Raw genomic sequence first — 17,552 nt, 5'->3', positions numbered from 1 at the left:
TGGCACAATTTTCAGCCTGCTACTTGAAAACGGACTTTTTTCCCCCTCCAAGCACTTACATGCCCAAGCATCACTGTGTTATGTAAGATGCGTGGCTACAAAATTGCAAAAATGGAGGCTTTTCTGGTAGCCAAGGGGTTAAGTTCTTTTTGCTTTACCAGTTTCAAATTACAATGAGAAGCCTCTTCTTTCCCAGCAGGGTTGTGCTTACATTACTCTTTAGATCTCTCTTGAAGAGGGCTGGTATATTTGTGCCTGCTGGAGGTGGAATTAACAGTAAGAAGCAGAAAGGGATTGAATGGATTTACAGGAAGGTTTTCAAGTAAATTCAGGGAAACACATTTACTTGAACAGTACAACCTTGAACCTTATTTTACACTAAGGCGACATAAAAGATGTTAAAGTTATCACCAAGCTGCCGGACAAACATATATTCCAACACCAAGGTGCAGATCAGCAGAGATCTGTGATTCAGAACTCAGGATTTGTCTTGGAAAGAGCTCGAGGGTTGAGAAGAACTCAAGAGCAAGTGAAGATAACTTTGGGAACTACAGTTTATCAGAAGATCAGCTTTCGTTAATTCAAATACCAAAGGCCTGATTATCATAAATTCATATAGGAATGCATAGGTCACCTGATTAAATAATATTGGTCGTCTCCTGCTACATCAATGCAGCAAAATCTCTTAACAACTGTGGATAATTGGAAATCTGAGTTCCAGCTTTCTTAGAAATAACTATTCTTGACACATTCCAAAATATTTAAAATAGGACAGGAAAATCAGTAAGGATGTTGTATTCAGAAATGTCACTGTCACGAAGAATAGGTCAATTTGTTTTTTTCAGCTATTGAGAGAGCGCACCTCCTAGGAAACTTAGTTTTTTGTTTGGTTTTTTTTTTCTGTTTTTGTTTTTGCTTTTTTTTTTTTTTTTTATTAAAGAGGACAAGAAGGACTAAAAATATCAACTTTTCCTTTTGGACAAAAATGCATCTGACTGCATTTCTACTTAGGGGTATTGTGAGTTTCCTCTGGAGCTGCTGGGTTCTGGTGGGTTATGCAAAAGGAGGTTTAGGAGACAATCATGTCCACTCCAGTTTTATTTATAGAAGACTACGGAACCATGAAAGACGGGAAATACAGAGGGAGATCCTCTCTATTTTGGGTTTGCCTCACAGACCCAGACCATTTTCACCTGGAAAACAAGCGTCTTCTGCACCTCTCTTTATGCTGGACCTCTACAATGCCATGGCCAACGAAGAAAATCCCGAGGAGTCGGAATACTCAGTGAGGGCATCGTTGGCAGGAGACACCAGAGGGGCAAGAAAGGGATATTCAGCCTCTCCCAATGGGTATACTCGTCGCATACAGTTGTCTCGGACGACTCCCCTGACCACCCAGAGCCCTCCTTTAGCCAGCCTACATGATACCAGCTTTCTGACTGATGCTGACATGGTCATGAGCTTTGTCAACTTAGGTATGTTGTTCATTTCTTCGTTAATCTATGTTATTACAAAGTGGAAGTTTTCATAATGGTAAAGCAGCTGCCTGGTTAGGTGGTCATGTTTATATAAAGTCATTTTCTATAACTCTCTTCTTCTCAGCTTCTGTTTCCTTGCTTTCATTGATGGAATGTAAGATTTTGCCTTAGGCAACAAAGTCTTATATATTTTAAGGTGAAGAGTTAAAATTAAACACACGGTTTGGGTTGATTTGGGACTTTTCAGGTCTTAAAAATTCAACCTTGCTTAAATATAATCTATGAATGCTTAGGCAGAAGTCTAAAAAAGGGGAAGTTTGTGAGGATAGCTATGCAATGGGAAAAAAAGGAAGATCCCCAGATGGGAAAGTGTAAATGGCATTTTGTTTTGTTTTATTAGTAATTTAAAGAACATATAACATATATGTATTTGCTACTTCAAAACGTTCATGTAAGGGCAGGAACTACTGTGAAAATATTGGCGTGAAATTAACCAAGATCAAATAATACTGTAAAAGATTACTATTTAAAAATTCAGGAAAGTAGTCTGAAATTTTATTAAAATAATTTTCTTAACATTTATTTATTAAAATCATTTCTTAACTGTAATGATTAAAACATGTCATACCTATTTATTTATTTTTTTTGACAACAAAAATATAAAACATGTTATGATGGTCTTTAGCTATAAAAAATTTCTCTTTTTATGTGAGATGAAACATTCAATAGAAAATTTCTGTAATTAGCCACAATATTAGAGTATAATTTTTAAAATTATTTTTCCTCAATGCTCACAATACTTTGACATTATTTATGAATAAACTTCAAGTGAATAAGCACAGTTGTAAAATACTAGTGCCCAGTAGTCCCTCTTGCAATAATCTTAAAGAGTTTACAAATTTTAAATGAATTTACACAAGTTGTTATTTTCTTAAAGGTTTCAGTAGAAACTGAAGGTGAAAATTTACTATCTTCAGACCTATTTAAAGAACAGTAGCATAGAATATATTTGATTGGTGAAGACTAAAAATCTTATCAACAAATTTAAACTGGAAAGAATTGAGACTTTTTAAATGTGAGAACTTTGAAAACATTGTTTTAAAAATGCAAACTGCTTTGACTTAAAATTGGCTTGTTCTATTAAATACTTAATTAAAAACTTCCTCATGATATCTCAAAGGAAATATTCTTTGAAAGGTCAGATGGCAACAAATCCTAATAACATATGGATACTTCTGTAACAAATGTTGCTTAATATGCTCTGCTCATCTTAGCAATCCTGATATGAAAGATAAGGTGCTTAATAAATAATATGTTTCATGTACTAGAGACAAAACTGGTCATAATTAAGGTTTACTAAGTCATCATTTTGTTTTATTAATCCGTTGTCCTAGAAGCCTTTTCTCCTACATGTAATTAACAGATTTCAATTGGCACTTAAAAAAGCCATTAAAATATATCTTGATTCTAAACTAGCTTGAATGGTTTTCCTAGTATAAGTGGTATGCAAATGTGGCTCATTTTACTTTGCATCATTTCTAAAATATTATTCAATAATTTAAATTAGTTTCAGTATTTTAATAGAAAAATTACATTCTAGCATAATTTACATAGTCTTAGAACAGATCACTGAAAAAAATCAGTTCAGGTCATCTGAAATCTGATAGAGAAGAATGCAATGTTATGTTGTATACTTTAAAAAACAACAGCTCAGACACGAATTGATCCTAATAATATACCTTATTATAAGTGGTGATTTTGATCATTCACAAAGGTATATTTATTTTTAGAAGAGAATTGAGTATAATTTTTGAATCTGTATGTCATTTCTTTCCTATACATCTTCATAGAATTAAAAAAAACAATAATAAACATTCATTCAGTGATTCTAGAGCCCTTTTTTTATTATAAAGAATATTTACACGTTGAAATCAATAAAATTTTGAGTATTTTGTGCAGATTATATTGAGAAAGCAGTTTGTTAGGTACAACATGAAATACATTTCTTTGTTTTACTCTTGAGAAACTGTAAAGCTTCAGAAAACTTTATTTTTATCCTACTTGAACTGCTGAATAACGATGTATTCTCAATAACAACCCATAAATTTTATTCTTTATTTAAAAATCCCAAACTAAATGCCTGTTATGAAATTACTGACAAATTGACTCTGATATTAGCCGAATTTTTCCAAGTAGTCTCTTAGGAAAGTTGAACCACAATTTTATTATCATCAGACTATGCCTTCTTGAACCAACCCCTACTTAGCAAAAAGCTGTGAATTCTGATATTTCCTCCGTAATACGATAGGTCAAAGTATATTCAGAAAAGGCCAAAATGTAATATATTAGCCACACTGAGAATTTCAGTTATTAATAACGTTCATTAATAAAATTTACCTGCAACTTGTTTCATGTTCTTAGAACTTAGAAAAAACAAGTGTTTTTTTTTTCAAAGTGTCTGAAAGATATGTATGTAGTGGGGACTAAGTACAAATGAGTCAAATTACCAATAGGCTAGAGAATTTGTACTGAGGAAGCCGTTTGGATATTTCAATATGTGGAAAGAGTATGTTGCTATTTCCCATAGAAAGATGAATGGTATAAAAAAGATCTAGTAGCATCCTTTTGCTTAATGCTTGTAATGTTGTTGATGTTTTCAAATCAAATAAGGGATTTTCTGCAATTATCTTGTCATTCAGATTTTTTCCCCAACCTAAGTTTTGCTACTCAAGAGCAAATAAACTTTATTTGAATATCTACCAAAAAATTCATTTTTTAAATTTCAAATGAGGTTAGTTTCAAGTTATAAGTGATAAAATAGATTAGAATTTACTAAAAGAAAAAGTCAAATATAAATAAATTGTCTTAAGGCCAATGTAAATATCTAAATATGGAACTAGACATGTTCTTTTGACCTTTAAAATATTTCGGTGACTTATTCACTTGAAGAAATAAATATTAATTATCAGTTGTATGAAGATAAGCTTCCTACTTTACTATGTTAATTTTTCTTAGGCCAATTTTTTGTCAGTCTCGTAATATATAGCTTTTACAGGTTGATTTCTCTGATGTGTCCCTAGAATATCGATGGAATTTTGCTTAGTCAATACCACATTAATTTGTTAGTAACAGAAATATCTTTCGGATTATATTTTTCTTTTTAAATTATCTCTTTTTCAGAAGTCTTGAGTTAGTTCCTGCAAAAAGTGCCTATGTAAATGAAAAGGGTGATTAGAGCATTTACTTGCAGTATTCAAATGTATCTACTGTTTACATAAAGATAAATATGTACATTTCTAAGATTTTCACTGAGAAACTAATTTTTATTTATTATTTGGTGACAGTATAGTAAATGACGTGGCATTGTAGACACTTTGGAGGAAATTACAGTAAAACAGAAAAATAGGAAATTTACTTTTAGTGTTCATTATCTGTATCTCCTATTTCTGCAAAGCATTAAATTCTCTTGGTACTGGAAGAAAAAAAATGCTTATGCCCTCAGTTGATAGATTTGAAAGACGTCATTGATATTTATTATTGTCTTTGGCTGACTCAAGCGCCCAGTTGAGAGGCATTTATTCACAGATCTACCTGAAGATGCTATCTGTGTAGTCTTTCCAGCAGGGTTATTAACACTTGTGTAACATAAACACACCCATAAACACATGCAAGATTTTTTTTTAAGGGGGGATGGGATGGGAGGAAATAGGATCAAAAACTATTATAGTATGGATTAATGGACCATGCCTGGAATAACAAATGCTAATATTGGTTCAAACAAAAAACACCCTAAAACTTTTCTTTTTCTACGAGAGAAAAAGTTGCCGGGAACAGGCACCCTGTTCTCTTTTCCTTCAGCACCCTCTCACATTCATAAATGTGACCAAAGGAATCATAGTTCTCCTTTAAAGCCATTTTCTTGAGAAATGACTAGCCTGGCATCTAGAGGTAGTTGGAATCATAGTTTAATTAAAAGATTTTACCAGTTTAAGTGGCCACACGCAAATAACCAGTTTAAAGAGTGTAATAAAAAGGTGGACATAAGATTTAACCACAAGGGCTAAAAGGGTTGGAGGCTGCCTCATCCACAACCAATAGTTCCTTCCAGATCAGTCTTCCATTTTCTATATCACCTCCTCCTCCTCCCCCTATTTTTTTTGGCCTTTTCTCCTTAGCTCTATGGGCTCTAGCTCCAGGCTCTCTTGGCACCCCACTCCTTCCCACCCCCACCCTCCCTGGGTCTGCCTTTGGTCCTAGTTCTTCATAACTAGAGCCTTAGATTAGCTGAAAATCAATTCGTTATGGTTTGATCATTTAGGTACAGTCTCCTGTTTTCTCTCTAGTTGAGAAGGAAAAGGTTATGATGAGCCAATTGCAGCCTCCACCCACTAGGAGAAAAGCTCCCAGGGCATCACAACTGCTCTGGCTTTTGCCTTCCTGCAGATAATTGTTTTCCCACTGTCTCATTCTCATCTGTCTCCTCACCTCTAGCTCAGGATCCCATTGACAGAATTTGATTGTTTTTGCCTTTACTATTTTATAAAATCATTTAACTTTAAAAGAAGGAGTCTAGGGGAAAGTAAAAAAAAAGTCACAAGCAATGCAACATGAATGATAATAATGCTAATCAGACCTGCAATTCTCTTTTTAGTTTATACAAAGCTTCTACTTATATTATCTTTATTTAATTCTCATGTCACACCTGTGAAGAAAGTATTATTTCGTTTTTTAAGTGGTGAAGAGATGATGAGAGAGAATAAGGAGATCAAATAGTTGGAGGCATAGAACAATGGGGATAAACTAGAGAACGGAATAAAAATCTTTTAGAAAACATTTAAAGGGAAGAAAATGAACAGGATGAAGCGATAAGGACTGGTCTTTTGAGTTGTGCAAGTGGAGGATGTGCTGGAAAATCCTCAGTCTACCTCATACTGACACAGCAGCGAATTTCACATCCCCAACCACATCAGCTCCAAGGGAAAACTCTTTCATCCTTATATACCAACATACTGAAGGGGAGAAAAGAGAGAGAAGGGGGTGTGTGGAGATCTTGGTGTGTGTATAAGGAGCATACAGACAGGCTACTCACATTTATAGTCATAAATAATGTAGTAGTTCAGCTTTTAAAACCACAGGTTAAAGGAAGAGGCTGCCCTGACGCACAGAGAGGGGCTGAGATCAGAGAAGCCACTGAAAGGGTTGGAGTGAAACAATGAATCTCCTTGTTCTAAGTAATATTTATGAGTGTGCTTCTTTGCACCTAAGTTCATGTTTTATTGGCTAGGCTGTGGGGTTTCCCCATTTGCACATCTCTTAAAATAATATTCATGGCTAAGATATCCTTTAAAATACACCAGTCAGCCTTGACAAGCAGTTCATTTATTTGGGGGGTGAAGTGGGGAATGGATCTGTTGTGATTTGGATGTCAGATTGGGATGTTTACAGTCCAGCTCATAAAGTTATATCAGCAAGATAAAAATAATGTTGAGTGTTCACCTGCCTTTTTTTTTGGAGATGCTTAAAAAAAATCCATGTAACCAAATAGTAACCTCTGATTTGTAGATTCTTTGTCTAAATGGTTGTGGATAAATTATAATGCAAAAAGGTAGAAACAAAACCTGTAAAAGTGTACAATGCCTAAAATGAGAAAGAAACACCAACCATTAGATAATAAGTAAAAAAGGTCTTTAATGGTTTGGGGAGAAAAAGAAATAATAGTAACAATAGTTTTATAAAATAAACTATTTTATATCAAACACCCGCAACTGAGAAGAGAGTCTTCTCCCCTGCTTGAAAGGCAATGAATTGAACAAATATTAAATAAAACTTAGAGATCAAACCCTTGAATAATTTTAAATAAATTGAATGATGTGGAAATTAAACTAGCTATGTGCTGTTTTATAATTTCTAGGAAATAAAGGTCTTTATCTTCATAGCTATATGTTCTTTCATTTTTCTTTTCATAAATAATGTGGTATAGGCTTTTGCACTAGCAGAACTGTGTATTTCAGAGATAAACTAACCTAACAAAACTACCTCTTAGATATTGTGTGTATTTAATTTCTTTATAGAAATAAAGGTTAACAACTTTTACTGTTCTTATTGTTAAACAGCTTTACTAGATTTGTTAGGAATAGAGAATATAGTTTAAAGAGGTCAGGATTAACAGATACAAATCTCATTTAGATTTTATTCAGGACTATGAGTCATGTCAAAATAAAGAAGAGATTTATTAACATTTAGAAACCCTTCTGCTATTCTTATGGTATCATTATATGAGAAGTTCAATGTTATTTCTTGTGCACAGATTTTGTGTTCCCGTTGTGACTTTGTGTTCAGCCTTCCTATACAATAGACACAGTCATTTCCAGAATCTTATGCCCATGGAATATTATCGCTCAGATGGTTTTAAGGCTTAATTATAAGTTAAATTTCTTTCTTTTTTATGATTCCACAGCATAATGAGAGTACAGTAGAAGAGGTCAGAATGCCTGTATTGGAATCCCAGATTCTACACTCCCTAGCAGTATGACCTCAGGCAAATTACTGAAATTCTCTGAGCCACCAGCTTCCCATCTAAAAAGTATAATTAATAGTAATACCTTCCTCACTGGGTGTAGAGAGGATTAAATGAGTTAATGTGCATAATAATTTAAAAACAGTATTTGGAACATAGTGAGACTTCCATAAATGGCCTATTGTTATTATATTTGTGTTTGTGTCCAATGTCTGTACCATTTTTGCAAAACTGGCTATGTAATATTTGGAGCCCAGTGCAAAAAGGAAATGGGGGCCTCTTATTGAAAAATGATTAAGAATTCCAAGATGGTGGCAGCAGAGTATTAAACTTAGCATGGGCTCTTCTGAGCTTGGGAATCCATTTGCATACTTAATTTTGTGTTGTGCCAACTGAGGAATAACTGCTCAGACAATGCATTCTGTAGTGTCTCCTACTGGCTGAATCTCACTGAAGAAAGTAAAAGGGCAAGGAAGTCCATAATGTGGCTCGTAAAAATTAGTCCCTTGGTGCAGGGAGCAGAGCAGACATGTGGAGAGTAGATCAAGAGCGACAAATTGCAGATACTTGGTACAAATGGATAAATGAATATTGGATACTCAGTTAATAAGAGTTCTAGAATTATTTTAATTTCAGTGCGGGTTGCCGGTATATGTTAACCTTTGTCCTAAATAGTATATAATAAACTTCCAAGAGAAAATCATAGTTTTGGTATAAGAAACAATTATTTCAAGGGTTGGTTAAATAAGTTGGTGAAAACAAGCATGACGCACTGAAAAAAATTCTTAAATTGCATATGGATCAGTAATTTCAGCTGATATATCAAAACTATTTTAGACCAAATGGAAATTGAAAAAAAATTTTAAAAAAAGGAGATTCACAATGGAAAGCCCTTAGACAATTCATGAATATGTAGAGCTATCATTTCCAGCAGCATAATTGACAAATATGAAGAGCAATATATTTTTTAAGTCTTTACGCCTGTTTATTCTCTATCCTATGCCATCACTCCTGAAATGACCCATGACTGCGTGTTTTGAATTCTGAGTGGAATCATATGATGTTTTCCCATGTAACATGCAACATTCCACAGTTAATGTTGCAAGCAGAAATAATGTTAGGATGAGGTAAATTGGGATTATTATCCTTTCTTCTTTGCCATCGTTGCTTTCTGGCAGAGTTCCCATGACTCAGAGGGGCAGACTTTAATGAAGGAGCAGGTATGTCTGCTGTTTAGCTCTCACAAATAATCAGCGCTATGCCTTGAGGTCAGACCCATCCCCTTGCCCTTTAATCACAGACAAGCATTGAATAGAACTGTTCCTATCTACTTTAGATTATATTTCCCTTCAAAGCTGCTAAGGATGGTAATTTTAACCTGATTTTACTTCCATAATTATCAAAAGCGAGGAAGAAAGAGTTCAAATTGGACATTGTGTACGTTTCTCTGGAAAGAATCCTGAAGCAGGCATTGATGACCTTCAAATCAATGGGGAAGAAATGAAGGTCATTCTATTGAATAGGGTTCATGGTTAATATTTCATTGTTGTTTTCTTTCCTAAGAGTAAAGAAGGATCATTTTATTCTCCTTCAAGCTCTGTAGGGTCAAAGTGGGCTTTGGAGTCAGACGTTTTGAATACCAGCTTTGTGTTTAACTGATACAAATCCCTGAGCAAATAATTTTCTCCACTGGAACTGTTTCCTCATCTTTAAAGTGGAGATCATAATACAGAATTGTAGTTAGGATTAAATAAAGTGCAGTTCCAAGGCCTTCAAGCCTATTAGAGATAAGTACTTGATTAATAGTCTCTCGCCACCACAATTGCTTCTACAAGAATAGACTCTATAGAGTCCTAATGTTAGAGGAGACCTAAATTCAGTCTATCAAACTGCCAAAGAAATGCCTGCTGAAATTCTGAAACACTGTGCATATGACTTTTATTTTTTCATTGCAGGGATATGAATCCCTGAATTTCAATGACTCTGTTTTCAAATTTGGCAGTTGATGGACTCTTCAGAGTGTTCTGGAAAAGGACAATCCCTGACACAGCCTTCAGGTGATGGCAGTGCTTCTCTTTGAGCACCCGAAGGCAACGTCCTCTGTGACGTACTGTTGAAAGGCGCTTTTCTTATTGCCTTTGGTCAGATTCTTACAACTATCCCATGGTTTTACTTTAGTTCCAAATATTACCTGTTCCATTTCCTTGCTTGTTATGGAGAAGGGGAATTTGATAGCAAGCCAAAGTAATAATATACAATTAGAAAATATTTAGTTGTGAAGACGTGGGCACTCTATAAAAGACCCTTTGAAAGATGAAAAAAAAAAACTTGAAGAGTTTTTAATGTTTATTTTCGTAAGCCAACTTTTTTTTTTTTTAGTTCTAATTTTTAAAAAGTTGATTCAGGACTAAAATCTAGGCAAATAAACTTCTGAACTCTAAATAGGAAAGCCACTTTGTTCGAATAATCACTCAGTCCTAGAACTTTTAGTATTGTCTGAAACTCAAATCATGCTTGAAGTTTTAATTTTCTAATTTTTAACTATTCTCATTACTATTTGCATCATTATAATCATTTGTCTCTGTTTAATACGGTTCAGCTTTAAGTGTTGTTGCTTTACTAGACAGTTTGGACTGATTTTTTTTTCAGCTGACAGTCATATCCTTTTGTTAATTCTCTTGAATTGCTTCCTGTAATATTGTTTTGAATCAAGGATGTGAATTTATTGGTTTGGTAAAAAGAATCCACACAAACACTATACATGATCTGTGAGCTGCTTTTATATACAATATATACATTATAAAATCGTTACATGGATTTAGGATATTTTGTAATATATTGAAAGGGAAATACGGATTTATTGGTTTTTCATCATTTGACAGCATACTAAAAGATGGTATTAAATATTTGCTAGCATTGTATTTGTGATGGGTACAGTTCTTAAAATAAAATATTGATTTCAACTATGTGTATCAATCTATTCAAATCAACATTTAAGATTTTTCTCTTCAAAGGCATAGTGCCATTTCAAATAAAATATCATTATAGGATTACTTACGTATCAGAATTAAGCAAAGCACTTATTATGTCTATGTCAGGTATACAGATTCTAAATTACAGTATGATGGCGGCAGTAGTAATTAAAGCAACAATAACACCAGTAAATATAATTCCTGTGCCAATAATTGGATATAATTTGCATGCATCATTTCAATTAATCCTCATCTCAATTCTATAGGTAAATATTTTTATCCCTCTTTTATTTATGTGGAAACTGAGACTTATCAGAGGTTAAATAACTTACTACGGTTGTACAGCTAGTTAATGGCATAGTATTGGAGCCTGATATGTTTGGCTGCAAATTTTATGCTCTTTGTCACTCTTTGGTTTGGTAACCTAATTTGAAAAATACAAATCACTGCAATATTTAACAATAATAAGATTTTTTAGCTTTTAAGTCATCATGATATACTTAATATGGTTTCATCTATACAACTGAAATACATTATACTTAAGGAGGTAGATATGATGCCACAACACACAGCTATGGAAACTGAGGTTCTAAAAGGTCATTCATACAATCATTTAACAAATATAAGCTGATTACCTACTATTGAGCCAGGCACTGCGTGAAAGACTGTGGCAGTTTTGCTGCCAAGATTATAGGGCCAATGGAGTTAGAGCTAGGCCCAGAATTCCAGATTCTCATGCCAGAATTCTTTTTTTTAACTCAATGTCAAATACTTGAAATAAATTGCACAAAAAGTATAGCACCATGTAAAATTAAATACATTTAAAAATATAGGTAAAAGAATATACTCCTTTGTTACTTAAACAATGGGTAGAATTGTTTCCAATTGTGCCTGTATATAGAAAAATATTTTTGAAATCACAATCCTTTTAAGAATATTTTTTTAAAAGCCTATTACTAGCAAATTGAGCCTAAAGTTTGTTAGTCCAAAAAAGCATGGAGCAAAGGTAGAATTAAGCTGCAGCAAAGCTTAGAGGTTCTGTCAATGACATGCTTTTGTAGCTGTAGGGCCTTTCCAATATGAATATGCCAGTGGTATAAAGGGAATATCTGAAAAAAAGATTATAGTTTATACTGGATGCTTCTGCACATTCCTGGGTATAAATGTGTGCCCAAACACTCATGATTTATTTACGTTGTACTCTGGACATGAGGATAAAAGTCTGTCTGATTTTTCAAATTTGAATTAGTTGATCTATCTACATCTTGACTTGTGCCTCTACTTCATTTCTTCAGTTGTGCTTAATAAACCTTTTCACATCCATTCTATTCCAACAATAGTGTTCAGTGTTTGCTTTGTTACTTTGCACTCTGAGCATAATATGGATTTACGTTATAATAAGAGTCAATGGGGACAAATTATACCACTTAGAAAATACAAGAGAATTCCCAGAGTTGGTGTAAGACCTCTTTGAAACATTGCCTTGAATAAGCTAAGAATCCTGGACATGCCACAATTATTACTTTATTTTGATTGTTGAGAGCAGTTGACCAATATCTTATGACTGCTTTATTCTTTAACAACAGCTTGCTGTGATTTTGGAATGCAAATGGCAACAAACTGTGCACCTAAATCTATTGGTTCACTACTATGGCTATTTGTGTTCACCTATCAATTCATAACAACAAAACACCAGATCATCAAAATGAAATCATAGAAGCAGAAGAAGAACTTAAGGCTTGTGATGATGACTGGAAATTCACTTTTCCTACAGCTAGCATGGATTCAGCACTTATTAAATGTTAATTCATTTAACGCTCACAAAGTAACCCTATTTTCTGATAAGGAAAGTGAGACCCTGAGAAGTAAACTCATACATCTTGTAAGAGGAGACTCTGCATTCAGAGTTCAAACAAGCCACTACTGGGCTGTGTTGCCTCTGTAAATGACAGAGGGAAGTCTGTCATCGCTGGGATGTTATTTGAGCTCTTTGTAAAGTTCGATATATATTTCCAACATATTGAGTGTTAGACTTGAAATATACTTAATTCATTAGTAAAGGACATAGAATGTTTTATATTTCAGGAAAAAATCTCTCATCATACATAATGAGTTTTTGAAGCATCTTATCCCTATAGTTCAACTCTTACAGGTCTTTGATAGAATTGTGATGCTGCAGCCTTCTAAAGAAGACAAATACAAGGCAAAGGGAAACTCACCCATGTGAGTTTGGCAGGCATCAAGGGTACTCGCCCATGTGCCGTGTACACTAATGGGTCAGTTTCAAGGAGTGGAAAGGTGGTATGCGTTGATTCTCACCTTTAAAAGAGACTTGGCATCAATAAGAGTAACATTTGGCAAAATAAGAAAGAAACAAAATGTCAAAGATGCAAATAGTAATAGACCTCAAAAGCAGTAGTTGAAGATTGGAATAAACTAATAGTGAGTTCATTCAGATGCTGGAAGGCTTCCAATCTGTCGGCCAGTATAGAAGGCCACACAAGCAGGCTTCATTGTAGCTAAGTATGAGCACCTCGACTCAGTTTCTCTGACCTAACTCCAGTTTGGTTAGTGAATCTCATGAGAAACCTACTAAAGTGCAAGCTTGGGCTGCAGGATCGTCTACAACTTTGTGTTAGAAAACCCTGCTGCTGCATTTAGAACCTCTGGTGGATAACCTCGACTTCATCCTGCTAGTTAGGGTTGAAACCTCCTCTGTGTTCTATGTGACATTGAACACACTCCGCTTTTAATGTCCATCTCTGAAGTGTAGCAACTGCAGTTCTAATCTCTTGCATGTGTAAAGTGAGTTCCTTTCACATAGTTTACTTTTTGCCCCTATACCACGGAAAAGCAGAATACTCTGTTTCTGTTCCTCATGTGTCTTAGAATGAAAGGTTAAGGCTTGGGATGATTATATATTTTTAAAAAAGAATATATTTCTAAAAATACAATATCTCCCAAAGAAAAATGGTAAAATACGTAAGGACAATTCAGTCCCAGCTCCCCTCAGCTATGAATACCAAAGCAGGAGAAACTAAAACAGGGATTGCAAAAAGCAGGTATCATTATTAATGTATCGACTTTTAGCTAAAAGTCTGAGAAATAATCTTGGCTATGCAAAGCAAACTAAGAGGTGGTTGCATTCAGAATGTCCTGTGCAGCTTTTTAAACATTTTTATCTTCTTTATCTTTTTCCCTTTTACCTAGCCACCATCATGCAATGTAATGTAAGAAGTGTGTAGGATCTCACCATCTGATTTTTAAGTATCTAAGTATCTGAGATGCACTTAGGAACCAGATGATAAAATTATAGTTTAAATGAGTAGTTCAAGAATTTCATTTCATTAGACGAACTTCTCTAACTTTTGATAACTAGATCACGTGCTTCTGCACAATTATTCAAATCTCTTGGGCACTTTGAATCACTTACTCTTTTTTAATCAGAATTCTTTGTCAGCATTTCTAAAGTGAATTTCACATCCTGTATATCTATGTTCTTTTAAGAGGTGCTATCTGAAAAAGGAAAAGAAATTTTGCAGTCAAATAAATTTGGACTATGCTGAGAAATAGTAATTAAATAATTTTTTATAATTTAGTACAGGACTTAGAGTTGATTATGTTAATGAGCATTGTGAATCTCTGCAAGGAGGATAAAACTTGCATTTGACTTTGAAATTTTCCGTGTGTGGGGAAATCTCGATGGAACTCACACTGAGAAATAGCCTTTTATGTGGAAATACTATTTTATAAAAGCCGTTGCGGAAATACAGCAAGCAGAACATTATGATAATCTAATTTGTTGACATTATAGTCATTTTATATCTGAAATTATAAAGAAGCAGGAACAAAATTTTAATTCTATTACCTACAGTTAACCACTGTTGATATTTTGCATGTATTTCCTTTCATACTTTTTAAATGCTCTTTTTCATATAGGATAATATTTTTTCAATGTTGCCCTCTTGTTTTTTATTTGTTTTGTATATGAATTTTCTCATTTGTTTATTGACTCTTTCTGGACATATTTATAATGACTGAATAATATTCCAGCTGAAGTATTTATCATCATTTAAATAAATTTTCTTTCATTGTTGGGCAAGTTTCCCTGTTTATTATCATAATGAAAACCAATTATTAGAATAAGAGGTGTGATTGTAAACCTCCTGAAAAATATTGCTAAATTGTTTTTCATTAAATTTCTTTTCCTACCAGCAGTGAATGCTAGTACTATTTTACCACGTCCAAACCTGAATTGAGTATGATCATATTTAAAGTCTGGATAATCTAAAACATAGCAAAAAATACCTGTTTTTTATTAGTGTTCCCTCTCAGATTCATTTTTATATATGTTTATTAGCCATTTAGGTTTTCTCTTTGGAAAGTTCTATGCATTTATCTTTGATGATTTTTCTATTTGCTTATTCCTTTGCTGTTTATGCTTAAAATTCTTTGTATCTAGGTATTTAATATGTATTCACTTTATTTCCATTTTTGGGGGGAGTGCATGGTTTGGGAATTGAGTTTTTTCCATTTTTATGTGTTCATTTCTTATTTTCAATCTTATTATCTATAGCTCATTTAAAATATTGCTGTAAGTAAAGGCTAAAAAATCTATTTTTAAATACATAATTTCATTAATAAATTGTCTTTATGTTTTCGGCTTATTATACATAACAAATAGGGAATCTGTTTATCCCAGCACTGTTTATTTATTAAACTAGCTCCCACATTTCCAGTGATTTATAATATCTCCATTGTCATATATTAATTGTACTGTATATGAATGAATATATACAAACACACATGTGCATAAAGCATGTTATGCAAAACATTAGTATATATACAGATTCTCATTTAAAATACTAAGCTGAATGAAATATTTTTAGCATTTAATATTTATTATTATTATTACATCTTCAGGGAAATGATCTAATTACAGATCTAAACATACAGTATTGAATAGGGATTTTGAATAAATCATGGTTTTTCTAGGGGACATACATCCTTTCAAACCAGCACCACAAGCATCATTATTTCAGTAGGTGAATTTGGAATTTGTCCTTAGGCAGTAGCACATTTTATCCTGACTTCACCTCAAACTTATCTAATTTACATATATATTATATAGTTAATTGTATAGATAGATATATTAATTTGCTTCCATTTATTTGCATTTATTCTGTTATCAGGTAAAGCTTATCTATGGATCTCTATTCCATTTGGTTGAATAAGAGTAAATATGTAATAAAACAAAAAATACTTAAATTCTTATTTATAGGGTGCTTATTAAGAATAAGGTGATATCCTTTATAGGTTTGGCACTAATAAGCCCTGTCCACATATTTTGTGAAAATAATTGTAAAGTTAGTAACAAAGTTGAAAAATCACATTGTCCAGAAAACTGGAAACGAGGATCACCATCTCCCAGAAGGGGTGAAAGATTTTTATTAACATGATATAGATTGGGTCATTCATTTCTTCATTCATTCAACTTATATTTACTGAAGGTCTATATGTATTATTTATTGTGGAAAACTGATAAAAAAAGATATGGATGAAGATTTCATAAGAAGACACAAGAATTGAACAGAGTAATTATCAACAACACATAAAGAAATCTTTAAAGAAAAGATTTAACCTATAGGTGAATAGTGTTTTCCAGCCTCCCCTCCTAGCCCCATAATATAATAAAGCTTTAAATGCATTAAATTTGGTTGCAAAGTTTTTTATTTTCAAGACATAGGGAAATTCTATAAGCAGAAAATACAGATTACATGCTGCCTTGTCCATGGAAATTTTAGAGGAAAAGTTTGAAACAAAGCTTGTCATTCTTACATAACAGTCTTTTGAAGACATTTTTGGATATTTAAGACTTGGAAAATGTATCATTCATTTTCCATTTAAGAAATAATTGCTCAAAATTGTACTGTAGGAGCTTCCTGGACAAATTAAAAGTAAGAAGAAAGGAGAATTCCTAGACTTCAGGGAGCCACGGTTTGAGAATTAACATCAGCCAAAGAAATAGATTTTGTCTAAATCAGCTTATGTCCAAATGACTGTTTGTATTTTAATTATAAAATATGCTGACATGCATAACCCAGAACTGTTAGGATGGCACAAGTATAATATCTCATTGGCTATGCTATTTGAAGATGGCATTTTGGGGTTGAAGAGTAGAAATACTAAATAAATGTACGCTTTATTTTAATTAACAATCGCATACTTTCCTCATTTAATTATGTACCTCCTAGTTTAGTATCAAGCTTGATTTTTGAGTGCAAGCCTTTTTTACACTATCTCAGGATGTTTTGGAACCACTTTTTGCCATTAGCAGTTATTCAAGTGGTCACAGTAATGTGCTGCTATTCAAAATCTGTTTTTATCACCTTGTCTTCTTCAGCATTATTTAAGTTAATTGTTCATTCTGAAGATTATAGAATGATGCCAGGTATGTCTGCATTTTTTATTTGGTCAAATCTGGTCCCTACATTACATTTTTAAATTATATATGCTCATAATCTTATCAACTTCTTTTCACTTTAAGAAGTTTTTAGTTTTACCTAATAACTTTTTTTGAGTTTC

At 33.3% G+C, this 17,552-nt stretch overlaps 1 protein-coding gene across 1 annotated transcript in view; it reads left to right on the top strand.

The window, feature by feature from the left end:
• The first annotated feature begins 211 nt into the window (after positions 1-211).
• Positions 212-17,552, top strand: part of BMP5 (bone morphogenetic protein 5) — a 122,997-nt gene continuing 105,656 nt past the window's right edge. Inside the window, exon 1 of the mRNA XM_077162120.1 lies at positions 212-1,475. Coding sequence (XP_077018235.1) covers positions 986-1,475 — 490 coding nt within the window. The 5' untranslated portion in view covers positions 212-985. The remainder of the gene's footprint in view (positions 1,476-17,552) is intronic.

The sequence above is a fragment of the Tamandua tetradactyla genome, chromosome 5 (genome assembly GCF_023851605.1).
Source record: "Tamandua tetradactyla isolate mTamTet1 chromosome 5, mTamTet1.pri, whole genome shotgun sequence".
Classification (NCBI taxonomy): Eukaryota; Metazoa; Chordata; class Mammalia; order Pilosa; family Myrmecophagidae; genus Tamandua; species Tamandua tetradactyla.
This window is presented reverse-complemented; position numbering and strand designations above follow the sequence as displayed.